This window comes from Phacochoerus africanus, chromosome X (genome assembly GCF_016906955.1).
Source record: "Phacochoerus africanus isolate WHEZ1 chromosome X, ROS_Pafr_v1, whole genome shotgun sequence".
Lineage (NCBI taxonomy): Eukaryota > Metazoa > Chordata > Mammalia > Artiodactyla > Suidae > Phacochoerus > Phacochoerus africanus.
Window position 1 is genome coordinate 91,788,602 of NC_062560.1, and position 22,713 is coordinate 91,811,314.

The 22,713-nt window shown below is 37.5% G+C and overlaps 1 protein-coding gene across 1 annotated transcript in view; it reads left to right on the forward strand.

Moving 5' to 3' along the window:
• The window catches only part of DNAAF6 (dynein axonemal assembly factor 6), a 37,465-nt gene extending 15,261 nt beyond the window's left edge, over positions 1 to 22,204 (forward strand). The window contains exons 5-7 of the mRNA XM_047765195.1: positions 1,370 to 1,466; positions 16,738 to 16,823; positions 21,889 to 22,204. Coding sequence (XP_047621151.1) covers positions 1,370 to 1,466; positions 16,738 to 16,823; positions 21,889 to 22,018 — 313 coding nt within the window. The 3' untranslated portion in view covers positions 22,019 to 22,204. The remainder of the gene's footprint in view (positions 1 to 1,369; positions 1,467 to 16,737; positions 16,824 to 21,888) is intronic.
• The last annotated feature ends 509 nt before the right edge of the window (positions 22,205 to 22,713 follow it).

Here is a 22,713-nt window from a genome sequence, read left to right on the forward strand (position 1 = left end):
GAATATCCTCGAAAGCTTTAGATGAGCAAGAACTCCAGTCAGGATATGAAGAAAATTGCTTTATAAGATTTTTTTCATCTTTATTTTCTATCTTATGCAAATACATTTCAAAATATCCCAATTGGTAAAGAAGAAAATGTGAGTAGACAGATCACAAAAGAAGACTCACAGGTGACCAAATAAAAAATAATAAGGGCCCAAGCTAAGTCACTGGCCTGGGAGAGAAATCTGAGGTCTTTATTCGAAAGATATTTGAAGGAAGATTTGATATTTGATTAGATATAATGAATGAGAGAAAAGAGTCAAAGATGTTGCTGAGGGGAGTTCCCTGGTGGCTCAGTGGGTTAAGGATCCGGTGCTGTCAGTGCTGTGGCCAGGGCTCAATCCCTGGCCCGAGAACTTCTACAGGCCATGGGAAAAAATAAAAGATTAAAAAAAAAAAAGATGATAGCTTGGGTGACTGGGTGAACAGTAAAGCCATTAACTGTGATTTGGAATGTGTTGGAGAAGCAGTGAGTCCAGTTTTAGGCATGAGGACAATGAGGTGCCTTGGGACATCCAGGCAAATATATATAGTAGGCAGTTGGAAAATTGCATCTGGAGATGAGAAGGGCAGCAGCTAGAGCAAATCCATGTGGGAGTCATGGGCATATAGATCGATATCTTTGTTTTGTTTTAACCTGGCTTCACCTTTGTAAATACCTGGTAACTGTTATAGTCTATTAAGGAAAAAGTGTCCCATCTCAAATAGCTACTCACAGCTAGTCTTGTTCCAACTCTGAGAAATACCTTTTTCTTCCTTGGGCATTCCTATTTACAAGTGGTCAGAAGTTCAATGCAAGTCCTCTAGTCTTCCTATCTAGAGAGTTACTGCTGCTTCATTAGAATAGAATTAAACAGAAAAGATCATTTATAAATGTTTGCCTACTTCATTCCATCTAAAAAGATAGGGTTCATTATGACTAGGGTTTCCTATAAACCATTCTATCCCTGGGCTATGGCCCCACTATTCTTCTGAGCCAGTGTTTCTCAGGAAAGGACTTTCCTTTTTTCTTCTACTTTTATTAGAAACTTATTAGAAGTTTCCTCACTCTTTTGTTTGTATAGCTCCAAAACAGTTAAGCTTTATTTTCAGGGTAAAAAAAAAGTATATACAACATAAATCCTGCTTTACGGTCTTAGGTATTTTTGACGGAATTTCTAGACTTCAATTCCTTTAGGTTCTGCTCCATGCCTGAAAAAACTGCAAGCACTTTATTTGGTCCTTTTTTTGTAATAGCATGTCCTCACAAGTTTCTGTTTTTCTGCTCTGTGAAAGGAAATTGCTCTTTCATTTGAGTCTCTATATCGCTGATTTTTTTTTTTCCAGATACGAAATTGTATTCAAACAGCATGTGGGAACAGAAGATATGTTCCTGGGATTGACCAGAAAGGATCCTTCAACAGCATGTTGTAAGGATCTAGTGGTAAGCCTCTCCCCCCTCCCCATTTTCCACATGACCATTAGAGTTAAATTGAAAGTTATATACATAATACCATAGACAAGGCTGTAAACTTTAAAAATAATGGTTGCTATGTTTGAGGTACTAAAGGGATAATAGAATAGAGAGTTTAAAATTGGTAAATGCTGAGTTCCCGTCGTGGCGCAGTGGTTAACGAATCCGACTAGGAGCCATGAGGTTGCGGGTTCGGTCCCTGCCCTTGCTCAGTGGGTTGGGGATCCGGCGTTGCTGTGAGCTGTGGTGTAGGTCGCAGACGCGGCTCGGATCCCGCCTTGCTGTGGCTCTGGCGTAGGCCGGTGGCTACAGCTCCGATTCAACCCCTAGCCTGGGAACTTCCATATGCCGCGGGATCGGCCCAAGAAATAGCAACAACAACAACAATAACAACAACAACAACAAAAAGACAAAAAAAATAAAAAAAATAAAATAAAATTGGTAAATGCACGGACTTGGAGAATAGACTTGTGGTTGCCAAGGGGGAGGGGGAGGGAGTGGGATGGATTGGGAGCTTGGGGTTAATAGATGCGGACTATTGCCTTTGGAATGGATTAGCAATGAGATCCTGCTGTGTAGCACTGGGAACTATGTCTAGTCACTTATGATGGAGCAAGATAATGTGAGAAAAAAGAATGTATACATGTATGTGTAACTGGGTCACCATGCTGTACAGTAGGAAAAAAAATAATGAATTGGGGAAATTTTAAAAAATTGGTAAATGTACAAAATAAACTAAATATACACATATGGATAAGATGTACAAATAAACCTACTAGAATCATATTACATAACACACTACTTCTAATCCTAATAAAACTGTCCAATCAGGGGAGTTCTGTAGTGGCCTAGCAGTTAAGGATTCGATGTTGTCACTGCTGTGGCTCAGGTTCAATCCCTGGCCAGAAAAAGAAAAAAGAGAAAAAAAGCCAGCCCAATCTGTTTGGACTGAATTTTCTTTCATCTCAGTTCTGTCCCATACATGCCATCTGACTGGTTATTACTTTCTGATGAGTTGACAGTCAATCAAAATGAAATATTTGCTTCCCTGAATATGTCTTATCTCTTATATCTGTATTTCTTTTAATGACTCAGCTCACATTCGGGGACTTAAAGGAGATTTTTTTCCCCCTTAAATTTTGGATCTAGGAGTTCCCATCGTGGCTCAGTGGTTAACGAACCCAACTAGCATCCGTGAGGACACGGGTTCGATCCCTGGCCTCTCTCACTGGGTTAAGGATCTGGTATTGCCATGAGCTGTGGTGTAGGCTGGTGGCTACGGCTCCAATTGGACCCATAGCCTGGGAAGCTCCAAATGCTGCGGGTGTGGTCCTAGAAAGACCCCCCCAAAGTTTTTTTGGGGGGGGATCTAAACTACTGGCTCAATAGTCTAAAAAGACATCTAAAACGTTACTTGGCTCCCTTATCTGAATGACACTACAGTATGCTGGAGAGCATCCTTTGCCAAGCCACTGTTTCTGTATAACAGCAATAGTGACACCAACACTATGAGACTACTTCACTTTTGCTTGTGTGAGTTTCATAAGGATCTTATTGAAAAGTCTGGGCCTGACCAAGTGTGTGAAATGCAACTCATTTTGGCAATATACACTAGTAATTCTAGCGTTCAGCACTAGGAATTCATTTTTTGAGATCAGGGGCTATGCATCTGTATTTTCCCCTCCCTTTCTTATAATACTTTATAATATAGAGTACTGAGGTGCCCATAGGAGATGCTTAATATTTTTCCTTAAGCAAATGATAAATGGGTTTCTCTTTTGCATAAGCTTCAGGTTTTCTCTTATTAGAAAAATTTAAGACAGCCAATCAGATCAAGTAACATAATGGGAATAGTGTCTTTAAGGACCTCAGGAGATTTTTCAAACTCTTAACGAGTTAAGGTTTCAAGTGATCTCGAAGTAATTAGCTCCCAGGGTTTTACCAGTAATATTCAAATTTTAAATGACTGTAAAATTATGGTTTTGATGTTGGTATTGCGGATTACTCTAAAGAAATTCTAGGCCCTAAATAAATAAAACTGTTACGAGCCTTTCCATTTTTCTCATGCAACTTGCTACTAGCATATTAATATTAAGGCATGCTGGATGAAGAATCTTGGAAACTAAATCACACCTCAGAGTAGGAGGAGACAATTTATCTAAAACTCAACAGGTATGTGCAGAAAAAGACTTGATCCCTCCCTCTAATGAACTTAGAGTTGATTGGAAAGACAAAACTAACATGAACGAACTCATTTTATTATTAACAATTAAACTCAGTTTTGACAATTTTTAAGTGTATCAGGAGTTCAGAAGGTTTGGGTAAGACATGGACACCTTTGAATGCTAGCAACGAATGAAATATTTGTTGGTGCTGTGGCACTTCATATGCATAGCGTTATGTTTTTTCTTTTTCTTCATACATTCAATCTTTAAATATTCAGTGCACACCTTTACATACCAGGCACTGCCCTAAGCACTAGGAATATAGAGACAAATAAGAAACAGTCAATTACCCTCAAGAAATTTATAGTTAAGAGATGGACACCTAACAAATCATTGCGGTTCAGTACAGCAGGTATGTGTTTAGAGGCTTAAACCAGGTGGGTGGTGACATAAAGCAGAAAGGGATCAACACCGGGTGGATAGGATTTCTCCAGTGGACAACATTCTGAGAAAGGCACTCCAAGCACAGTTAGGAGCACATGGAAAGGTATTCAGGCATGAAATAGTATGGTCTATTTGAGTAAGTATTGAGTGTAACAAGAATAAAGAGTAATTGCAGACAGTGGTGTACTGGTAAGCTGTCTCTCAAAAAAGGAAAAAAAAAATAGATGTGTAGCTGGAATGTTATCCTGTAGGCATATTAATGATGACATCCACTGTCATTGCTTAACCCCGCTGGGAAGACTCCAACTAAAGAGGTTATTGACCTCATCTTGAATATTTCTTGCACAAATTTATAAGCTTATTATTCCTGTTAATAATATGGCATTTTCTCAACTCTAAGACATCACCAAATTGTAAATGTGCCATTTATTTAGTAACAAAGGAAAATTAGGAATATGACCCCATTAAAAAAACACACCGATTGTGTGATTCATCCCAGTATCGGAAACATTAAAATGCAAGGAAGATTGCACCTTAGAATTGGTTAAATATGTTATTTGGGGGCTGGACTTGATCTCTATATAACAGTCTGACCCAGAGACTTTAAGAAGAAGCCCTCCGGTTAAGCTGAGGAAGGTAATAGGAACACAAACAATCTGTCTAAATACAAGGATTGATTTGGGGGTTAAAAATTTATAAGGGCCACCCTTTCCTTCACCCTCCCCAGACTCCAAATAAGAGAGCAAGATTTACGAGTCTTAAATCAAAGTGTTTGTCCAAAATAAAACTCTGAGTTAGGAATATGTATGTCTTCAGCAAACCTGCCCTTCTTTCCTTCTAACTCCAACCCGAAGAGCTCCATCATCCAAATTACGCCTGCTGGGCTCATAGCTATCAAACTTCCTTTGCCTCAATCTATATTTTCACATTTTATTCTTTAAATAAAAATTCTATATATTTAAAGTGTACAATATGTTGATTTGATACACATTACACGATCTGACTAATACATTCAAACTAATTAACGCATCATCTCACATACCATTTGCGTGTGTGTGTGTGTGTGTGTGTGTGGTGATAGCATCTGCAATCTACTCTCTTAGGAATTTCTCAGTATTCAATGCAATACTATTAACTATTATCATCATGCTGTACCTTAATTTTAGAGCTAGAACTAGGCCAGTGGCTTGTAGGCTTGTTTTGTTTTTAGCTGCTAACCCCTTTCTTCAGACAAAATTCTAGGAGAAAGCCCAACATTTAAAATGCATAAAATACTACTGCCTTGGTTAAAAGGGTACTATCAGCCATGAAACAGCTCCTAGGAGAAAAACTGGTGCTCTTCGGGACATAGTTTGAAAGATGTTGATTTAGACTTTCCTCCTTATATTACAAATATAAGGTCAAGCTTACAAAGGCCAAATATAAGGTTGAGCAAACAAGGTCAAACTTACAAAGTCTCTTATGTGAATACAAGAGAATCTAGAGGGCTTTTTCCTCCTAGGTGACATGCATATGTTTTTCTTTAAAGCCCACGAGTGAATGCCTCTGTCTTAATTTTATATTTTATTTTATATTTTATCTTCTATACTCTCTAACCCCCACAAGACTTCTGCTATAATAGATTTGATACATATCCTTGAATACACACTTATCATTGTTTCCCATAATTTTAAAATTCAACACATACTTATTGAGCATTTACTAGAGGCCAGATACTTGATATACAGTGTTCAACAAAATAAATATAAAGTTCTCCTTCTCTCCAGATGCTTCTTGTTAAGAGATCAAGCAGTCCATAAGCAGCAGCACAGACTTTCATAGATCCATCCAACTAGGACACAATGAGCCCAAAAGGATATAGTTTATTACTTACATAGATAGCATAAGCAAGATCAGCACAGTGTCAGCTCCTCATGCCCCTTTGCCCCACAGGACAACATTGAACTAAAGGGGCCAGATGACAGGTGACATGAGTAATGGGACACTCTTGCTGAAGAGCCAGCTCTAGACTGCAGCTAAGCTGTTTTATAGCCTGCATATATATCCAGGGGAAGGGAGCTGGACAGCCCTATGCCTTACTAGAACCTCATGGCAGCATCCTGCAAGATAGAGAGCCTCCCACAAGGTAGAAAGACAGATAAGAAACAGCCTTGAGGCAGCTCCTCACAAGAATACCTATCTTCCTGTGTTCTAGGAGGATCTCAGGATGTTCTGCCAAGACTGGGGGCAGACTGCAGTTGAGCATTGCCTACGTGACCTATGTGACTAGTGCAAAGTTGCCAGAGTGCCATAGTGGAGCCATTTCCTTGCACTTACAGTCCATAAATAAAAGTTTTTATCTTGATTGTTTTTACTTAACATGATATAATTACAGCAAACAATTTACATAGTGTTTACTATATGCCAGGCAGGTTTAGATGAGGTCACATAGGTGGGGCCCTCATGATAATATTAGTGCCCTTATACAAAGAGACACCAGAGAGCTTGCTCTGTTTGCTTTCTCTCCCTGTTATGTGAGCACAGGCAACCATCTACAAGTCAAAAAGAGAGCCCTCACCAAAAGCTAATCATACTGGCATGTCTATAGTATTTTGTTATGGTAGCCCAAGCAAACTAAAACAACATGAAATTTGGACTTTAGTTTGTCAGCATTAGAGTTCCTAAACATTACAAAGCAGATGAATTAAATGAGTAGTTGTGTATTTCACAACTCTAGTGGTGGAGAAGTTGGTGGAGATTATGGTTAGAGATGAGTGTGAGTTTGGGAGACTAGTAATGGAAAACCAGTCGATAGACAATTGCAGTAGTTCAGCTGAGAGAAGTGAGAGCCTGGCCTATGAAAGTGGGGACAGAGAGGAAAGAATGACTTCAGTGAATATTTTGGAGGTACAGTTGACCCTTGAACAATCCTAGGGTTGGGGCACCCATCCCCCACACAGTCAAAAATCCGCTTCTAACCATACAGTTCGCCCTCCACATTTGTGGTTCCACATCCATGTATTCAACCAACTGTGGATGTAGAGTACTATAGTATGTATTTATTGAAAAGGATACACATCGTGGAACCACACAGTTCAAACACAGTGTTGTTCAGGGATCAACTGTAGTGTTGATAGGATTTAGAAAGTGGTCAAATGCGATATAAAGGAGAAACAAGAGTCAGACTTCAAGCTTGGGTGACCAGATGAGTGGTGATGGCATTAGTTGAGATATGGGAAGGTACGGTAATTTATATCTGATGGTAATCTTAGAGATGGTTTTTATTTATTTTTGCTCATCTGAATTTTCTATATTTTTTACAATTACTATCTATTACTTTTGAAATGAGAGTAAACAAAGGGTGGTTTTGTTTGTGCTGTGGGGATCAGGTATGGAATGCAAAAGAAGGAAGACAAAATTCTATGAGAAAAATATTTTGGGTGATACTGAGTTTCAAATGCCTGTAGAAAATCTTGTTGGATGTGTAGAGCAGGCTATTAGAAATACAAATCTCAATGGAATTCAAAGACAGAGACTGGAGATGTTGACTTTCAGAGTTGGTATTTGCTCTCTGCAGAGGTTAGAGTATACTACCACAGAGTGCTGGCTTTATACCAGGCTTGGAATTAAGTAGAACTGTTTTTAGGTAGTATGTGTATGTTTGAAGAGGGGGAGGTGTTGAGGGGGATACTAGGAAACGTGCGGAAATGGGACTAACTGGGAACAGAATAAGTGGCCTTTGGAATGGGCTCAACAATTAGAGAAGAGTAAATTCTCACTCCAGTTCCAGGCTAGGTACTGAAAACCATGAGAAATCGGGTCAATGAAATGAGGTTGGAATTGTGGCATGGCTTTAAGGCTACAAACAACAATGATGAGAAAGCCAAAAATCTGTCACAGAAACAAGGTGGGAAGATGGGAACTGGCCTACCCCTGAGAAACAGGGATGACTGAGTATCTGACCTCTTGGGTGCCAGTTAGAGGGTGTAGAAAAAGGAGTTTTAGGTATCAAAGATACATAAGGATATAACCTGGCTTTCCCATTGGACTATTTGTGGCAGGAACGACGATAGGTGCAATAGGGAAGTAGGTCAGTGGATTTCCATTTTCATCCATGGGTGCTTAACAGCACTATCTCTAAAAATCCCAAAATGAATGGGATTTAGGTTTATTGATATTCTGCCAAATGACCCATCATTTGTTCTCGGAGCAGGGACAAGCCTGCAGATAGCTTGATACTCTTTTTGAGCTGTAATGGATACATACTATTTTGGTGCTCCTACTCTAAGGGATCTATATTGATAAGGGGAATTCTGATGTGACTTTAAAAACAAGCCATTAAGCTGATTTTTATTTTTCACTGTCACCTCCTCACTGGGATATGAGCCTTATTCCATCTCTGGATCTCACTGAGAATGAGGTGAGAGTCGGGGATAGGATAGGAGTCAGTCACCATCTGGCAGACACAACCAGGAGTCACATGTTTATCACACGTATTCATCTCAGAAAGGGTTATCAATCATTCTGAGCAAAGTGTCTGCACATCCTCTGAGAATTCGCTTGCTTCTTGAATGGTGTGCTTCTCAAATCCTGATTTCTCCCTTAAGGTTAACACAGTCATATTCATTTACCTCTTATGAATAAATAGATTGGGCTGCTTGATAATGGAATGGGTTCTCTTTTCCATTTAAAATTCTGGAGGATGAACACCTTTTTTTTTTTTTTTTTGGTAGGCTTTCTGATTATGCTAACCTTACTTGATTGGTTATATATCATACTGTGTGGCAGGAAGAAAGATATTTGAGCTATAATACAATTCCTTATTATCAGCTCCAGGCAGCACAGTAAACCTTCAATTAAATTTCTAATAGTTCCCTCAGTAATATATGTACATTTATAGTTAATATCATAATATTTTTCCATAATGATGGTAGGGGAATGAATACTCCCTTAAAAGCGAATCTAATTGTACAGACTTAATATATTTCTGATGATGGAAGTCATATATATATTTAAAATTTTAAATAATGCCAAAATTAGTAGAGTTGAAAATAAAAGTCCCCCATAATGAGAGAGATAGAAATACATAGATAGATAGAGATCGAGAAAGAGAGACACAGGAGAGGGAGAGAGGGAGTTTGAGATGGGTTTAAGGTCGAGGATCAAATGAGAGTGAAAGATGTCTTATACATATTACTTGGTAATAAAATCAGTAATTTCACATTTTGATGATGTCGTTATGAGGAGGTTTCCTCAAATATTTTAATTACATGGTCCAGAATCCTTGAACCAGAACTGGCAGAAACTTCTGAATCCATGCAAGCAGATTCACAGATTGACCATAGAAAATACAAATATTTGAGGGATGGGTAAAGGAAGAGGAACTAAGAAGGATATTCAGAGATAGGGAAAACCATAACAATCTCTACTATCGTAGAGAAGTAAAGCAGGACTGGGATGCAGAAGGAACTTTTAGATTCATCAATTAAGAAGTCGTTGGTGACTTTTGAAAGACAGCGCTTCCCAGGCATGGTAGGGGCCAACACTGGATTGAAGAAAGTTGAGACGTGGATAGGAAGTGAGGAAAGGAGGGCAGACAATATAGATTGTTCGTTGAGGAAGTTTGGCAGTGAAAGGGAGGAGAGAGAGGAGACAGTTGTTGAGGACGATGCTGGATTTTTTTTTTTTTTTTTAGGATAGGAAAGACTTTTATCTTTCCTTCTTTTTACAGCTGCACCTGTGGCATATGGAAGTTTCCAGGCTAGGGGTCAAATAGGAGCTACAGCTGCCAGCCACAGCCACAGCCACAGCAATGCCAGATCCAAGCCACGTCTGTGACCTACACCAGAGCTTATGGCAACGCTGGATCCTCAACCCACTGAGTGAGGCCAGAGATGGAACCTGCATCTTCACAGAGACTATCTTGGGTTCTTAACCCACTGAGCCACAGTGGGAACTCCAGAATAGGAAATACTTAAGAATGCTTTTCAGTTGATGTCAAAGGTCCATTCATTTACTCATGTAATATTTATTGAGTGCCTACTGTGTGTTACTAGGCTTAATAAATAGACCATAAAGAAGTAGTCATAGGAGTTCCCATTGTGGCTCAGGGGAAACAAATCTGGCTAGTGTCCATGAGGACACAGGTTCAATCCCTGGCCCTGCTCGGTGGGTTAAGTATCCAGCGTTGCCATGAGCTGTGGTGTAGGTTGCAGATGTGGCTCGGATCTGGCATTGCTGTGGCTGTGATGTAGGCCAGCAGCTACAGCTCCAATTCAACACCTAGCCTGGGAACCTCCATATGCCACAGGTGTGGCCCTAAAAAAAGAAAAGAAAAAAAATAAATAGTCATGGTATGGGCCCTTAGGGGACTTCTAGAAGTGGATGGAGACATTTTTGGTTACAGGATGTTATTGACATTTAGTACTCAGGGGCCACAGATGCTCTAAAACCTGTAATAAGAGAGACAATCCTGAAATGAAGAGTTGTCCTGGATAAAATTAGAAAAAGGGAGACTGAAGACATAATATAACCACCCAGCAATATTCCACCCTGTTAATTAACTCCTTCCTTCTTGAAACATTTTTTTCTCTTTACTTTAATGACCTCACTCTCTCCTGATTTTCCTCCAAAATCACTGGGCATTCCTCATCTCCTTTGGTCCTAGATCACTGGCTCTTTTCTTCCTGCCTAAAGTTCTCTAGGACTCTTTAAAAAAAACTATATGTTTTTTCTCTATTCTCTTTCCATCTGTCTTGAGATAAATACTATTTATCTCTCTAATCTTGACTTCTTACATGATCTTTGGATTCATATAACCAATCACTTACTTAACATCTCCCACTTGTTTAATATACAACTCAAACCTACACAATGTCCAAAACAGGATTCTTGTAGTCCCCAAACCTTTTTCCTTTTTTTTTTTTTTTTTGTCTTTTTAGGGCCCCACTCACAGCATATTAAAGTTCCCAGGCTAGGGGTCAAATCAGAACTATAGCTGCCAGCCTATGTCACAGCCCCAGCAACACAGGATCCAAGCCATGTCTGTGACCTATACCACAGCTCACGGCAATGCCAGATCTTAACCCACTGAATGAGGCCAGGGCTCAAACCCACATCCTCATGGATACTAGGGGGGTTCATTACCACTGAGCCACAAAGGGAACTCCCCCAAAGCTCTTTCTTATTGATCTTCCTCATCTTAGGAGATGGCAACAATAGTCACTCAATTGCAGAGCATACTTTTAGTGGAAGAGATAAATGAAAAATACACGCATAACTTTTATTGTAGATTGGGAGGTGATTAATGCCATGAAGAGGAAAAGAGCAAGAAGAAGTGATATGGATTTCTTGGGTAGTTAGTGCCTACAATTTTAAATAGTGTGATCAGGGAAGACCTCACTGAGAAGGAAATATTTGTGCAAAAGCTTGAAAGAGATGAGGCAGTGAGGCTGGGATGTTGGAAAGGTTATTTAAGTGGATGTTTAAATCACCAATTATTTAAGTGGATATTTAGATCACCAATATTTAAGACAGCAGTTAATGTTTGAAATTATCAGTAGAGCACAAAGAACTATTCTTAGAGAAATTGGGATGGGAGGTCCTGATCCAGGAAATTGGTAGTTGGTTGCCACGAGGAGGGTAATTGCTGGTATAGTGTGAATTCATGAGATTTATTTTTAAAAGCTGGAAGGAAAAGGGCAAGCCCAGTGGTACAAGGGGATTGGGAGAAAAAAAAACAGGCATAAATTTAGAAGACTATAGGGGAATCAGTGTCATCAAGGGAGATCCAGATTGCAGTTACACCAGTAAGTTGCAGAGACTATTCACAGAGGCTTATGAGATAAAGGATGTTGTACAACGTGTCCCAGAGGACCTAATGGAAGGGTTTCATGAGGTTTGGTAAGGGCCAGGAAATGGAAACAAAATAGGAGACACGAAGACCAAATGGCAATTATTAGGTGATAAGGAAGGACTTGGAAATCTGAGGCTTTTTGTCTTTATTGACAAGTAGAGATAAAAATATGAGTTTAGTTCTGGTAGTCTCAAGGCATCTAATGGTGGTGAGGCTGTGTTTGGGGGTGAGTGTGGGAACCAAAAGAAGTATGAAGGTTCTGTAGATGAGTATTCTTACTCCAGAATGAGGTGAGCTTACTCTTGATGCCTGTGAGAGGAGAGGAGTCATGCCCCATGATCTCATGAAACAGTTATGGAAATATAGTACTGGACTGTCTCACAATGGCAACATTATAGAAAAGGTATCCATTTATTTTAAAAGAAATCTGTCGGTTTTGAGTCCTAGTTTTGGGAAACACATACCTCTATATTTTTATTCTTCAGAGGTAAGTATTTATACAGTTTCACAATAGGGGATCCAGCACCTTTAATTTTTTTTTTATTTTCCCATAGATTATCATTGCTCATGAGGGTTTTTATAAAATACTTACTATGGCACAATGGAAAAACATCTCACATATATTTCCAATAATTAAACAATAGGAAATTAAATCACTGAAGCAATTCAGAAGGAGACCTACCCAAACTTTTTCTGTTAATCAAGATTTCCTAATGTTATGTTTGGAAACTCACACAGTCTTCTTTGCTAAGAATCAAATATATTGATGTGGTTGCTATATTTCTGTCAAATAAGAATATTTTTACAGTATCTAGAACCTATAAATTAAGTAAGACTGTCTTCTGAAGTGTCAGGCCACATTTTTTTTTTTTTTTTGTATATCTTAAGCTTCACTTAAATTTCACTAAATAGCATAGACTGGTCAAGTTACATATATATGTATCACTTATTCTTTTGTCCTGGTATTTAAGAAGTGATAGTTCAAAAGGAAACCTAAAATGGATGAGCTCCATGGAACACTTGCTCTCTGGCCTTCTCATTTCAATTTTCAAACAAATTAGAATATGATCAAAGGCACTTACCAGAGGAGTTGGGAAACCTGTATTAATCACTTACAGATTACAGGAATATAAGGTCTTTAGGAACCATCTTGTCATATAAATCTATTATAAGAACAAGACAATAAAGAGGACATTTAAAACTCAAAATGACAATCTCACATTAATGACCCCACCCCCAAAGGCTTTGGCATATTAAGCCAGCTCTGAGAAAACCCATAGAGGAGAGTAAATGGAAGACAAGGAAAACAATTTGTAAGCAATTTGACCTACATTTCCCTGTCTCCAAGAAAGCCCCAAAGTGAATTCCTAGAGAGATTAAGGGAGTAGTTTCCACTACTTGCCTGAAGACCGGCTGAATGTGGGACAAAGGGGTCTCACAAACTTTAAATTAGTGTGGTCTCTTTTCTTGATACTTTTTATTCACAAGACCAGAAGTCAGAAATATGAACTGAAGTTAGTGATGGGTACTGTGGTAGCCAACATTCCAGATGGCCTGCAATATCACCTCCTAATATTCTTCCCTTTGTGGAGTCCCTGCTCACATCTAATGGGGCTGACCTGTATAATCAATAGGATATTACAGAAATCAAAGTGTGTAATTTCTGAGGCTATATATTTTAAAAAATGGCATTGCTTCTGTCTCACACTTTTGAATCATTCACTCTGGAGAGAAGCCAGCTGTTGTGTTGTAAGGACACTCAGGGCCCTAATTCCTATGGGGAAGTCCATGTGGTAAAGAACCGAGGCCTCTTGCCAACAGCCATGTGAGTGAGCCATCTTGGATGCAGATTCTCTAGCTCCAGTAAAGCCTTCAGATATCGGCAGCCCAGCCAATATCTTGACCACAACCTTATGATAGACCCTACACCAGAACTACCTAGCCATGCCACTCCTGAGTTCAGAACCTATGGAAAATGTGTGAGATAGCAATTTTATTTTGTCTTTTCAAGGGCAGCAAACATGGCATATGGAAGTTCCCAGGCTAGGGGGTTGAATCAGAGCTACAGCTATGGGCCATAGCCACAGCAACATGGGATCCGAACCGCGTCTGTGATCTATACCACAGCTCACAGCAATGCCAGATCCCCGACCCACTGAGCAAGACCAGGGATTGTTACTGCTGAGCCACGACCAGGAACTCCGAGATAAGAAAATGTTTATTGTTGTTTTGAGCCATAAATTAAGGGAGGAGGAGGTATAATTGGTTTTGGTTATACAACAATAGATAACTAATAAACAGTAACTAATACGTGACAGAACCAGAATTCAAGCCCAAGTTTGACTCCAAAGGTCGATCTCCCAAAAGGTTGAAAGATTCTCAATGAAATGTTTAGCAAGTTTTCCTTAGTTTACCTATAAAAATAATTTTTCTTTAAAATGAACTCAATTCACAACTTATGTAAAAGAAGAACATCAGTCCTTTTGTTTGGTCAGTGACGTAGTCTATATTTACTACTGTTGGATAAGTTAGGTGTTGAGTATGATCAGTTCAAAGTCAATAATAACTATGCCTGTTTTTCCAAGTATTTATTAAAAGTATTTCTAAAGAAATCTGATTCATATTTCAGGAGGAGTTTTTCTGTTGATTCTTCATTGAATCTTCTACTGTATGAGATATTAATGTGTACCATTCCACTTAATTTGTTCCTTTTCCTGTCCTTCCTCTGAAAGCATTTTAGTGCACAACTTTAATTTCCTCAAGAGGAAAAAAATTAGTGAGTTGTTTCTGAATTACCCTTAACTTGACTTGCAAATGCTTTTAAGAACCACTTTGAAGTTCTACCCAAAAGCTTATCTAAATTTCACTAAGTCATAATTTTTTTTCTTACTCAAAATGTCATTTCAACCCTGGGAAGATAATTCTTTACCTTGAAAAATATAACCATTTCAGAATAAAGAAACAAATATTTGTATCTCTTAGTTCGAATGAAATGAGTTATCCTGCAACTAAAGAACATTGCAACCCAACTATCAGATTGGAATATTATTATAATAAAGAACACGTCTTTCTTGTCCAATAGACTGCTTATTAATACTTTGAGGTAGAGCTCCTATAATTACCTCTTTGAGAAATGTTCTATTTCTCTCATTAAAAGCATCTCTAATTAAGAAGACTTGAATTTTTTTAAATATAAATTAGGAGGTAATTCTTTGTTTAATGAAAATATTAACAAAAGGATATATTAGATAGTAGGACCTCTGGAACTCTATTTACAAGTATTTGTTTATATGGAATTTTAATAAAGTAAAATATAACACAGACATGTTCGTTCACATATTTTATATAGCAAAAACACTATTGCCTATTTTAAGCTTCTTACAAGGAATTCCAAAATTTCCCACTACTTATTGATATATATTTCCTTCATAACCTGTTGCTTTTATTCTTGCTATTCCAGCTCAAAAATCATCAGATGTCCAATGTTTCAGATCTTTTATCTCATTTTAGATAAGGCTTCATAATTTATCTTAACCTTGGGTTGTTTTTCTTTGTTTATGGAAACTATACACTATGAAGAGAGAGAGAGAGAAAGAGAGAGAGATCATCAACTTCTATCAAAAAGAGGATGAATTAAATTAGAGATGAGACTTTATATTGTGATAAAATGCACATAATATACAATTTACCATTAGTGACATTTAGTATGCTTACAATGTTGTGTAACCATCACCACTATCTAATTCCAGAACATCTCCATCAACCCAAAAGGAAATCCACATTCATTAAATAGTCACTCCTCTTTTCTTCCTCTCCAGCCCCTCTAGTAACTTCCAATCTGCTTTCATTCTCCTCGGAGTTGCCTATTCTGGATATTTCATATAACTAGAACACTATAATATGTGTTTTTTTGTGCCTGGCTTCTTTCACTTGGGTTATTATTTTCAAGGGTGATTCATGTTATAGTTCTTCATTCCTTTTTATGGCTGAATAATATTCCACTGTAGGGATATGCTACATTTTGTTTATCCATTAACTGTTTATCCATTATCCAGTTAATTAACTTTTAGGTTCTTTGTGCCTTTTGACTATTGCAAATAATGCTGCCCTGAACAAAAACATTATGTACATAATTTTGTTCATGCGCCTGTTTGTTAGCGCTTATACACACACATGCACACATACTCGAGTCGAATTGCTGGGCCATGTGGTAATTGAGATGAGACAGTTTTAAGCGAAATCTTACTAAATCAAGTAGTCCCGTTTTTGGGGGGGGATCATATTGTTATTTCTCTCTTGTTATGTTAACTTTTTCTGGACTCCTTACAGTTCTCTAGGAGATGTGGTATGGGAGTTTATACCAGGAGACTTCAAGAGGGCATCACCAAGCCACACTCGACATGAGAACTAAGCACTTTTATACCAAGTACTCAATGGTATAAAGGCAGTTGAAGGTCCCTAACTCTAACAGGTGCACTAGTATACACCTTCATGCAACAGAAGTACAAGCATGTAACTAAAGTTGTTTCTATAATAGCTTTGGAAGCAGATAGATTGTAATAAAATTACAGACAGTTGCCTTGGGTCACTCACTAAACATCTCTGTATCTCAGTTTCTCTATCTGTAAAATGGGGGTAATAATCACTGCTTCTCAGGATTGTTATGAGGAAAGAGCATACTCTGGCACAGAGTCATCACTTAATAAATACTAGTTCTCATTCCCCCATATTTTTGTACACTCTTCAAATTAACTGCTCTTCAAGACAACAGCATTTTTCTTCTCATTTTCTCTTTCAGGTTAAAATTAAACTGCCAAATACAAACCCTTCTGAAATTAAAATTGACATTCAGGAAATGATCCTTGACCTCCGTACTCCTAATAAGTGAGTAAAACTTAGAACTAGAATAATGAATATTATAATATTAATGAATCTTTAGTTAATATCCTTCTTAAAAACGTATAGTTATTTTACATCTCCCCTAAAGCCTAAAGAAAAGTGAAAAAGTCAGTTGATCATTCATAAGTTTGATCTAGGTAATATAAACTTAAATATATTTGTAAATACCTAGATTTTTTTCTACTTTGTATGCATGCATTTGGAGTAGGTTGATACCACCAAAATATAGTCCTTGACATTCAGATACAGTTTGCTTCTCTGTCAGGAGAAATGGCTAGAAGTGAAAAATCTCTTAAGTTGTAAGTCTTGCACATGTTTTGTTTTGTTTTGTTTTGTTTTTGGTACAGTGATGGCATAAAAGCACTATCTTTAAACTTTTGGGATACTGTGGGGCTCTAAGGTTAAACTTGATTATGTTGATCTAAAAATCAACAAGAAAAGTCTTATCATCGATTACTTAAAAATTCTAACAGCTAATATATCACTAGATCCTCAAGTTACATGAATACATTTAAAAACAATGCAGATGAAGAGTTTCCTGGAGGCCTAGTGGTTAAGGATCCAGCATTGTCACTGCTGTGGCTCTGGTTCAATCCCTGGCCCAGGAACTCCGCATGCCACGGGTGCAGCCAAATATATAAATATAAATACAATGTAGATGATAATGGAATAATGTAATTAAACATTTTGATACTTTCCAAATAGTCTTATTATTACACAGGTTCAAATCATGTTTCCAAACAAATGGACAGTAAAATTCTGATAAAAATGTTTATCCTGAAACCTGGATAAATTAGTCCTGTCTCTCAAAAGTAAGTCTATAAGGAAGGAATCGATGCAAACTGGCAGATGCTAGATAAAATATCTAAACATCTCACTGCTTTGTTCGCTTTTCATCTGGATGTATGGCACTGAGCACACTTTGGTTGACTGCAGTGGTTCTTTCTCTGTAACTCATAAACATTTCAAACCGGGTGTAGGGAGCCGTCAGCTGCTGGCACATTCTCTACTTTCCATTATCAGTACCTATCATTCTCTTTTGTTGATCGTAGGGCTTCAGGAAAATTTTTTTAAAATTAGGTCTCTGGTACAAAAGACGTATAGGAGTAAGTAACTCAACGTACATAAATACTTAACCTTGATTTCTGCAGTAGGTGCATTTAACCCAAAATGATCTACAGATGAATACATAGCAAATATTTTCTCAATATAATTTCAAAAATGTATTCGCTCAAAAAAATTGTCACGTTATAAGAAGTACATTCCTTATTCCTACCATTCACTTCAATGAGTATTGTAATTTTTTCATTATATGTTATACACGCATTTACTCTCCCACACAACCTTTGCAAGGAAAGGTAGTTAAATGAACAGTCAATCTTCCATGATATTTGACGCTTGTTAAAAGCACACACATATCTACACACCGCGGACTTAATTTCCGTTCCCCTAGCAGTTCTCACTGTCGCCATCAATCTTTAAGCAGCTGCTCTGGCTATGCTGTCATTCCAGATTATCTATCAGTGCCCACTAAATGAAAGACTTACACAGAGATACTTCTCCACATAGAATGTGGGCTGCACTAGGTCACTTGCATCATATTGTACTTAGACATTAAATGCTCAGTGCAGACAGGTACTGTCTCTTAAGAAAAAAAATCATTAATTAAGATAGAAGACAGAAGATAGAATTAAGGTTTTTATCACTTTTCTTAAACACTTGAACATTCTTTGGAGCCATGCTATTACCTAAAACTGAATTATTGGAAATGTGTCTTGTTTTGCCTTTATTGATATGCACGTCTACTTTCTTTAGTTTCTAACTTTGACATCCTGCAGCACTATGCTTACCGGCTCCAAGAAAGATACAAGGGGACATTCTGCTCATCTACTAGGCAAAACAAGTGAATTTATTTTCACTGGACTGACTAGTAATATCACTCTATTGATAGTCAATTGCACTAAAATCGTTAATAAAGCCCAGATTTTTATCATTATAGAACCAAAAGAGATAAGAGAGTTTACTGGATTCTTCATTTTAAAAAACTGGTTGTTTTGGCATGTAGATTCCCAACATGATGAAGGTAGAAAGGAAGAAAGGAGAAATTGTATAATGTCTCAGAATCTCCTCACTTTTGTCTTTATATGGGGTTTCATTATTTCTTAGATGCATTCTAAGAATATCATAAATGAATTTCTTGAATATGATAATAAAAACACATTCTAAAGACAAGTATGAGTTAATTTTTGGTTGCGTGTCGCTTTAGAGTATTTTCACCTTTACTGTGCTCCTTCGATTTAGACTGAGAATTGACTGATGTTCAAAGGCATTAATACCTAAAATAAAATTTTTCTAAATGGAATAGTGAATTGCAGTTCAGTAGCTATTTCTGCACTTTCTTTGAAAATAGTTATGCCTCCAATAGGAAAGCTTAAAAAGGCTGTGTCTTTTTTTAGCCTAGATATGTAAACCAAATAATGTATTAACTACATAAAATAAAAAGTGCATTATGTAAATAGACACAGTACAAGAGTGTCCTTTATTTAAATCTCTTGCACAAAATATCAACTTGAATTCTCTAATATAAATGTAAGCAGGTAAATCTCTAAACTAGTATCCACTGTATAGATTAAATTTTTTGGTTTTACTTTCATATATTATTACTTGCATTTAAATACTTTCTAGTGAAGATTAACACTGGATAAACATTTGATCAGTGACTAAACTGTAGCTTCTTTAAAAATAAATATATTTTCAATGTAAATGCAGAAGGATTGGGCTTAAAAGTTCATTCATGGAGTTCCCATCGTGGCGCAGTGGTTAACGAATCCGACTAGGAGCCATGAGGTTTCGGGTTCGATCTCTGGCCTTGCTCAGTGGGTTAACGATCCGGCGTTGCCGTGAGCTGTGGTGTAGGTCGCAGATGTGGCTTGGATCCTCCGTTGCTGTGGCTCTGGCGCAGGACGGTGGCTACAGCTCCAATTAGACCCCTAGCCTGGGAACCTCCATATGCTGCAGGAGCGGCCCTAGAAAAGGCAAAAAGACAAAAAAAAAAAAGTTCATTCATATTTTATTATAGTACTAATCTATTACTAGTTATTTAAATATCATTTTGTGGTGACCTATTTGTTTTTCATTCATTTATTCATTCACTCAACAAACATCTATGAAGTCAGCTAGACACTGGGGGGACACCAAGGTAAAATACAGTCCTGTTCTTTGATGAACTACATATTTGTAGAATTGTGTATTTGTAGAATTTTATTTTTTTTAAAATATAAATCTTACTTCAGATATGAGACAGTAAAACAGACTAGGCAAAAGTACTTCCCTTCTAAAAGCCTAAATAAGTTTGCACAGTTTCTACTCAAAATTTTAGTATGTGAAGCCATACTACTAAAGACTAGACAAAAAATGTGGGGATAGATGGATCATTCCAATGGCCACTAACTATCTCTTTTGAATTTATTTCTGTCCGGACAGAGAAATGCACATTATCATTGGAACTCCTCCTTGAGCTGATTTATAGTTGTCTTTTAGTGCAATGAAGCTACCACCACTGAGCTTTGCTTCCTTTTAAAAGTGAACATATTATCATTTGTAGGATAAGGGATAAAGCAAATCCAACTCTAGCACAACCTATGTTATAAACAACTTTTAAAAGATGGACCTTAAATATTTTTTGTGCCCACTTTTTTGGGGGGATGTCAAATATTACTGGCTATAATAAAATACATCAGGATTTCATTACTTCAGGAGGAAGGAGGTGTTTCTCCTACCCCAAGTATCTGGAATGGAACAAGAGTAACAGAAAATGTCTCCTTTAGGTTCTAGAGATGTGTGATAAATACTTTTAATGAACCCAGTTTCCTCAACAGAGGTCTTGGCAAATGAGCAGAGGCAATTGATTTTCAAGGGTTTTGTTTTCAAATACCATTCTTTGTACAAGTATGCAATAAGTACTGCTAAAATGATGACATTCCTTTACTGATTTGGATCTTATACCTCTAAAAGAGCTTTTCTGTCTGCTTTTTATAGAGATACTCAAGCCTTCTCTACTGAGAACGAGTAACAAGTGTTTCATCTATTTAATTTTCTTCAGATACCAGCATGTGCTGACCCCATACATAATTCAGATTCATACCACTGTGACAGAATTACAAATGCCTTATCCCAGCCATGCACCTAAAGCATACAGCTATCCAGCAATTGAGCTATAAACTGCAAACTACACTCAGCAATCTCTCGCAGGAAATTTTGGTCAATGCAGGGTAGAAAGAACCAGAAGTAAGCAAAGTGCTTTCATTGATCTGATATTGAAATCAATCTGGGCCTGAGTTTCATTAACTACACCTGTAGTAGAGGCTCAACCTAAAGTTGTGTTAGTGGAATTATAGTTTTCAGATTCCAGTTTTCAGATTTCTCTCGGGCAACCACATCCCATCTACACATATGTATGCCTGGCAACAGATCTGTCCAACCAGGTTAAAGTTACAATGGTTCTATTTCCATGCCAATGAACCTATGTTTATATCATGCAGAAGGACGTCAATTTAGAAAAAAGAAGAGGGATCAAAATTACTGCTTGGGGAGTTCCCGTCGTGGCTCAGTGGTTAACGAATCTGACTAGGAACCATGAGGTTGCGGGATCAATCCCTGGTCTTGCTCAATGGGTTAAGGATCCGGCGTTGCCGTGAGCTGTGGTGTAGGTTGCAGACGCGACTTGGATCCCAAGTTGCTGCGGCCGTGGTGTAGGCCATTGGCTACAGCTCCGATTAGACCCATAGCCTGGGAACTTCCATATGCCACAGGAGCGGCCCAAGAAATGGCAAAAAAAACCTACTGCTTGGATTTTTAAAGCCAAACTGGTATATACTACTTGTGTTATTTAGGCATATTTTTGGTCCAGTATTCGTGCCGTCTCAATACATTTTTGGTTCCTAACATTCTGATGGAATATATTGCTTCCCATCACCTTATTAAAAGTGGTATCTTCTTGATATCATTGATTCTGGGTTTTTATTTTGTTTTGTTTTGTTTTGTTTTTTAGAAAGCTGTTGGTAACCCTTCCCCATCCTGTGGAATGCAGCAGTGCCAAAGCTTACTATATCCTTGAAACTGAGACTCTCGAAGTCACTGTAACTATGAAACGAGAACTGGATTTTGTTAATTTCTTCTGAAACTGCATGAATAGGGAGGAAAAGTGGTAAAATAGCACAAAAAAAATAAACACTTTGAAAAAACTGGTTAATATTTTCTATCTTCTCTTTATTATTCTGAAATAGTACAGATAGGGCCTTAATTCAATTTTTTTTGATACTCTGATCATTTATAGTCATTTCCATTACTCTAATAGGAAATACTGTTTTCTCATACTAATAAGCTATTCCATTTTTATAGTGATAGCTGGATAGAATTTACAGGTTAACCACTTAGATTACTACATGGTCAATTAAATAAATGAAATATGACCATGAAATTGTCAGTCTACTTATTTCAGTAGTCTGAAGAACTTAAGCCAATTGATTATACCACGATACAATCAGTTGCATAGCAATTGGCCATTATCATCACTAGAAAAGTTTATTTGGTTTGCTTTTTTGTTGATTTAATCACATGATTTCAAGTGCTCTCTGTTTAGGCTCTCACTATTGTTCTGGAATATACAAATAACAAAGGATTACAAAGAGTTTGATGTGCCATGCTAACAACATGCTTTATTGAATAAGAAAGACTCTTGAGCAGTGTTATTCAGCTTCCTCAGTCCTGCTCTCAGTGTTTGGCTCTATTTAGATTAAAATTATTTTTCCTTTTGTGCACTAATAATTATTAACAATGCTTTGTTGAGTACTGTGTTTATACTTAGTAATTGAAT